Consider the following 7,036-nt stretch of genomic DNA (forward strand, 5'->3'; position numbering starts at 1 on the left):
ACATGTGCATCTCTGGTTCAGGTTCTAGCCTTTTGCATCCATTTGATTGTTTCTGCAGTGTTTTAATGACCAATCTCGCAAGGGGGAAGCTGAAGCTGGTTGGTTCTGGTTCTGACACATTGGTATCAGAAGTGGGAAGGAGATGACGACACTTTGACAGATCGAAGATCTCATTGAAAACCTACAGCTGGAAGAGTTCATTGCTCATGTAAAGTGGAAAATGCATGGCCAAAGGTTTCTATTCAAAGAATCTTGATGAGGCAAGCTGACACTGTATTACCACCTGGAAATACAATGAAGAGGGTCACCGGAGATGTACTGTACTGTTCAGATGGCTCCTTCACTTTGCGCCCTGCCAAAAAGCTCAGAAGACCGCAGCGCCAGTTTTAGAGTGAGCCACGGTCAAGTCAGCAGCTGATCTCCAGACCCCCATCATAGCTGTATCTACCAGCAGCTTCTGGCAGGTCAGGCACGCCCATCAGTAGCCTGGGCGGGGATCGACAGCTCCATTAAGTGCTTCTCCCTTGAGTGCTTGATCATTATAAAACTGCTAAAACAACAAATCTAATGGTATCTTCAGACTGGAATTGGACTGCCATCCTTTAAATGCCCTCCTGTGTACATATCCCCTGTTCTCTGGACATATTATAATTAAGAAAGTGAGAAATAAACAATATGGTCCTTACAGCATTGCTGAAACAAAACATGGAAGGTGTCTGAGACACACACACACATATATATTATACACACACAGCACTGGAAAAAAATTAAGACATTCAAATGAGTTGACTGTTATATTCCAAATTAAGAGATTTCTGCAATGTTGAATATGACCATCAAGGGGGCAGCCGTGGCCTACTGGTTAGAACTTCAGACTTGTTACCGGAGGGTTGTCGGTTCGAACCCCTACCAGTAAGCATGGCTGAAGTGCCCTTGAGCAAGCAAGCAACCCCTCACTGCTCGCAAAGTGCGCTGTTGTTGCAGGCAGCTCACTGTGCCGGGATTAGTGTGTGCTTTACCTCACTGTGTGTTCACTGTGTGCTGAGTGTGTTTCACTAATTCACGGATTGGGATAAATGCAGAGACCAAATTTCCCTCACGGGATCAAAAAAGTATATATACTTACTTATACTTAACTTATTTAAATGTCACTCAGCAACCGTAGGATGACATCAGCAAAATGTGCAATGGTTTTAATTTTTTCCATACACACACACACACATACATATACAGTATACAGATACATATACAAAACACACAAAAACACATACAGAAAACTGTTGTCATTTTATACAAAAACAGTTTATTGAATTATCAACAACTGTACATTAGCTTCAGTGACAACACAGTTTGCTACATACTTTGGTGCATGTTTGAGAAGTGACTTTGTTTCATCCAGCTCTTTTGCAAAGTGGGCAGGGGTGGGTGTTGGTGGGTTTTGTCTGAGGTTGGACAGTACGGAACATCACCATCAGGGAGAACCATACAAGAACCGTAAAGAACTATGGAGAACCGGAGCACAGGCCACAGAGACGTGTTTGTGTTTGGCTTGAGCTGTTGTGAGGGGGGGGACAACGCCGCGCTGAGTCGGGTCATGATATTCCACTTTGCTCGGTGCGTTACAAAAGACGATTGCTCACAAACACCCCAATGTCCTTCACTGGTCACTGTGACTGACGGTAAGGAAAACATCAACCAATTTCTTAAAAATCCAAAGTTAAAATCACCCACTAACAAGACAAGATGCTGTTCCCCCCAATCCCCCTCCCCTCTCCCCTTTAACATGATACTGCACAACCAAAGAGTCTCTTGTCCCCGCAAACCTCCACAGGATCCGTCCACAGTCTCCTCGGCTCGATAGGAAGATGGTTTCTGTCCATCACCATCACCCCCTCCCTCTTCACGGTCATCACACTCTCTGCCCCCCCCCCCCCCCACCTCCCCTCCTTTCCCGCCGCCCGACCCAGACGGAGACAGGAAGGCAGGAAGTTCAGCAGACAGTCAGCAGAGGGATCTCATTTGAGTGTGTGTGAGTGTGTGTGTGTGTGTGTGTGTGTGTGTGTGTGTGTGTGTGTGTGTGTAGGAGACTGAGGATCTGTAAATATCTTATTCTTCCTGTTGGCTGTAGGCTCTGCGTGAGAAGTGGCCCATTCTTCAGAGTACACTCCTGATTGGCCAGACAATCCGCTGCTCTCAGCCAACCAAAATGGCGGGGGAGAGAGGGTGGGAGGAAGAAACCAGAAGGAATAAAATCCACAAGATTTTTTTTCTTTTTTCTTTTTTTTGTACAAAACATCTCCATAATTTGATGAAGCTCAAAATTGTTTTTTAATGGACACCAAAAAAGGAGTAAATTAGATTTCCATGAAAGGTCAGGGCAGAAAATGAACTTCTCAGAAGGAGGACGAGGAGAGAGAGAGAGGGGGAAAAAAAAGGAATAGAATTTCCTCGGGATAAAAGAGAGAGGTCCTAATCTAATATCCAAACCCCAGGGACCAGGGGAGACGACGCGTCAAGGAGAAGGGGACCATCACAAGTGGAACTGGACACCAAAATAGAAATCTATAAAGGCCTTTAGTCCTCCATTATATACATTTTTCACAGAACCTCCACCGCGCCAGCAACTGCGGCTCGGCGAGCGAAGCGAAGCACTGCTTCACGTCACAGCCGCACACAGAACATTCTCAGTGTTAAAAAAAACACACAAAAAAAAAACCTGACAAAATAATAATAAAAGAGAAGAAACAACTTTCCAACATAGACCGATATACGGGGGGGGGGGGGATGGGCACCAGACAGTCTTTGTCCTCTCTTAGTGCTGAGGAGGGAGGGGCACTGGACAGGCAGGTGGGATGGGGGTGGGGGGGGGGGGGGGGTTCGTGGTGCTGATCAACCTAGACTGCGATCCGGTTCAGTCAGGTTCAGACCAGCCCACACCCACCCAGTTCAGCTGCAGTCCTCAGGCCATTAAGTTAGTCTGTCTGTCCTGGCAAGCAGGCAGATGAGGCGTCCTGTGTGTGTGTGTGTGTATGTGTATGAAGGAAAAAAAGAAATGAAAAAAGAGAAAGAAAGAAAGAAAGAAAGAAAGAAAGAGTTTGTGTGTGTGTATATAAGAGCAAAAGTCAAGTGTGTGCGTGTGTGTTTCAGAGAGTGTCTCAAGCGTGTATGTACGTGTGTGTGTGTGTGTGTTTGAGAGAGTATCAAGTGTGTATGTACATGTGTGTGTGTGTGTGTGTGTGTGTGTGTGTCTGCCCCCCTCCCCCCCGCTGTCCTCCCACAGGGCCGGTTCCAGCGCTGCTGCTGCTATTGCAGAAGCGTGTCAGTAGATGACCTCGTAGACAGTGGCCTTCTTATCGCCTGAGCCCGTGACGATGTACTTATCGTCCGCCGAGATATCGCAGCTCAGGACCGACGATGACTCCTTTGACTGCAGGGAAAACAAAGACAAAGACACAGTCTTTACTAGGAGCACCCAAACCCAGATACTGTGTGTGTGTGTGTGTGTGTGTGTGTGTGTGTGTGTGTGTGTGTGTGTCTGTGTGTGGACTCGGGCTCCAGATATGGAATTTTCCTGAAAGCATTAGCCGCTATCTGACTATGCAGACTACAAGCTAAAAGGTCATCCAATATACGCAAGACAGTCCTGATGACCATCAACACTGACCACAACCCATTTAGTCATCATGTTCCCATACACCAGTTCATTTCTACCGTATAATTACTTACTGTTCCGCTAAGTGACCTATAACCACACACACACACATTTAAAAAAAAAAAAAACAACAACATACCCATACACACACACAGAAACACACTGCTGCATCGGCACTAAGTGGTCAGCCGGTGTTGTTAATATCACACTCGGGTCCATTTCCGCTGATAAAGGCCCTGCTGTCAGATTGCGGTCACTCTGCCCTTTAGCAACTGGCTACAGCACTGTCTGCAGCTCAGCAGGACACACACACACACACACACACACACACACACACACACACACACACACACACACACACACACACACACACACACACACACACACACACACACACACACACACACACACACACACACACACACACACACACACACACACACACACACACACACACACACACACACACACACACACACACACACACACACACACCAATGTGCTCAATCTACCCCCTCTCCCTCCCTCCTTCCCTCTTATCTATCTCTCTCACCCTCCCTTCTATTCCTCTTTCTCTCTCCCTCCCTCACTCACTCCCTTCTTCCATGTATTCTGCTCCTCCTCTCTCCCTCCTTCGATCTTTCTTGCTCTACTTCACTGTCCATCCCACACCCTCCTTTCAACACGCCCTCTCTCCATCCCTCCCTCCCTCCCTCCTCTGTCCCCCTGCACTGTGCCCCGAGTATTGATCCAGTACCTGGAATATGCTGGCGCCGTATGGAGTCCTCCATGCATTGAGCAGATTGTCCTTCCCCGTGCTCACGAACCATTTTCCTTTTAGCGGGGGAAAATCAAACATCATTACGCATCCATTTGCACAGGGCACACACACACACAGATAATGATGAAAGAGAGGAGAGGACAAAACAAGCACAGAGGATCAGAAAGAAAAGAAAGAGAGGGAAAGGAGAAGAGAGGGAGAAATGAATGTGCAGAGATGAGAGGAGATGAGAGGAGAGATGAGGAGAGGAGACAGCATGGACGTAGATGGCGGTCTGAAGGACAAGAGGAAAGGATTCACTGAGCCAGACAATGGAAGAAAGCAAACACTCTCAACATGCACTGATAGTGCTGCTGCACCCTGCGGTGGATACGCTACACTCCAGGGTCGTGGAGGACACGCTAGAGGTCAAGGTTAAACATGAGACGCGTTGCGTTGTGTTACAGTGGAGGATGAAAAGAAATCAAAGAATGCAGCAAGTGGTTGAAATGGATGTTGATGTGGTGTGTGGTGTGTGTAGTGTGCATGCGCCAAATAATTAAAGCTAGTGTGTGTGTGTGTGTCTGTTTGAAGGATGGAGGTATACCACTCAGAGGCCATTTCACTAGAAAGTGCACTATACAAGTAGAAGGCTAATAGGCACTCCACTGTTGTGTGAGGTACAGAGTGTGTGTGTGTGTGTGTGTGTGTGTATATGAGGTAAGGAGAGGGCTGCTTACCACAGTAGGCGAACTTGAGCGAGAGCACACAGCTCTCGTGGAGGTGCAGCTGGTACTTGTCGGGCTTGGTGTGGTGGAGAACCTCGACGTTACTGCTCTCCATGCCCACGGCCAACCACTCGCCCGTCGGACAGTAGCCCAGGGAGAAGATCTACACACACACACACACACACACACACACACACACACACACACACACACACACACACACACACACACACACACACACACACAGTTACAAACCCAGCTCTTCCTCAATAGAAATTGACTTATTAAGTGTCTTTAGGGGACAAAGTCTGGAAGATTATCGGCTTTAACTATTAGAAAATCCATTAGGAGCTGACAATTATGGGACAATGGGACAGTCATGAAGACACAACTGTGTACACATGTCTGATGAAGTCTATGCAATAAGGTCTGCAGGTCAGAGTTCAGAGGTCACAGTGTGTGTGTGTGTACCTGAGAGGTGAAGTCAGAGTTCAGAGGTCACAGTGTGTGTGTGTGTGTGTGTGTGTACCTGAGAGGTGAAGTCAGAGTTCAGCGGTCACAGTGTGTGTGTGTGTGTGTGTGTGTACCTGAGAGGTGAAGTCAGAGCTCAGAGGTCACAGTGTGTGTGTGTGTGTGTGTACCTGTGAGGTGAAGTCGTGCTGCTGCAGCTGGCGTCCCTCCCTCAGGTCCCAGGAGCGGACCGTGTTGTCCAGGCCGCCCGTCCACAGCTTGGTCCCGTCGTGGGAGATGTCGATGCAGCTGGCTCCGTCCGTGTGACCCTGGAACTGCCTGCACATACCCAGAATGCAACGGGAGAGGCTTGGTCAGTGGGCGCGATAATGACTTCTCACATGACTTATGCAAACAGCAGGGCTACTTAGAGCACCTATACAGTCGTTCACATCCACAGATTACATCTGCGCTAGTGTATAGCAGCAGCCACAGATGGCAACGCAGCATCATGTGCAATAGCACAGCCACAACATGAACACAAAATAGAGTACTTAATTAATCCCTAAAGAAAATGAGTAGAAATATAGAAAATAGAATAGAGTACTTCATTAATCCCTAAAGAAAATGAGTAGAAATATAGAAAATATAGTACTTCATTAATCCCTAAAGAAAATGAGTAGATATATACAAAATATAGTACTTCATTAATCCCTAATGAAAATGAGTAGAGACATACAAAATAGAGTACTTCATTAATCCCTAAAGAAAATTTGTAGAAATATACAATCATATTCTAGAATAAAGTTCCCGTAACTGGGTGAGCGTTTAGTGAAACGAGGGTCGGTATGTATCTGACCTGACGAGTGTCTGGTTGTGCAGGTCCCAGACGGCGATGTTTCCGTCGCTGCAGCAGGAGAAGCACACCTTGGCGTCGGGGCTGATGGCCAGGGCGTAGCAGGCGGGCGCCGAGCTGGTCAGCTCGGCCTTGATGCGCGGCGTCTGCGAGGCCAGGTCCCAGATGGTCAGCGTGCTGGCCTCCCCGCCCACGATGAGTGTGCGCCCGTCGGGAAGCAGCTTACACGAGCGGATGTAGTTGTCACGGTTCTACAGGACGAGGAGACGGAGAGAGAGCCAGTTTAGAGCTCTTGGACCTAATCTTTAAATCACCACTAAATTCATCAACACGTAATATTCATGCAACATACATGTACTCTCCTCAAACGACTCAAATGCTGACACTCTCTACAACACTTTTCAATTGTGTTGCACAATCACCAGCTGGCCCAACACATGCCTCCATTAAACGCACAAGGCGTCTTGTACGCATCCCTTCCAGGGCAAACTCTGTGGAGTCTGGACGCAGCATGGCACAGACTGGGCATGAGTATGGCCTGGGCATCACATAGTGGGCACATGACTTTGGCCTGGGCATGAGACTGTGCT

The 7,036-nt window shown here is 47.7% G+C and overlaps 1 protein-coding gene across 1 annotated transcript in view; it reads right to left on the reverse strand.

Annotated features, from left to right (window-relative positions):
- Positions 1–2,873: 2,873 nt before the first annotated feature.
- LOC143112678 (transducin-like enhancer protein 3-A) overlaps positions 2,874–7,036 on the reverse strand; it is a 16,941-nt gene continuing 12,778 nt past the window's right edge. The window contains exons 9-13 of the mRNA XM_076274953.1: positions 6,450–6,697; positions 5,782–5,929; positions 5,153–5,303; positions 4,410–4,486; positions 2,874–3,427 (exon numbers count right to left, since the gene is read on the reverse strand). Of these exons, the coding sequence (XP_076131068.1) occupies positions 3,320–3,427; positions 4,410–4,486; positions 5,153–5,303; positions 5,782–5,929; positions 6,450–6,697 (732 nt within the window). The 3' untranslated portion in view covers positions 2,874–3,319. The remainder of the gene's footprint in view (positions 3,428–4,409; positions 4,487–5,152; positions 5,304–5,781; positions 5,930–6,449; positions 6,698–7,036) is intronic.

The sequence above is a fragment of the Alosa pseudoharengus genome, unplaced genomic scaffold (assembly GCF_046254945.1).
Source record: "Alosa pseudoharengus isolate Yale_2024_CS ecotype anadromous, Long Island Sound unplaced genomic scaffold, YU_APseudo_1.1 YU_APseudo_1.1_scf_100, whole genome shotgun sequence".
Classification (NCBI taxonomy): Eukaryota; Metazoa; Chordata; class Actinopteri; order Clupeiformes; family Clupeidae; genus Alosa; species Alosa pseudoharengus.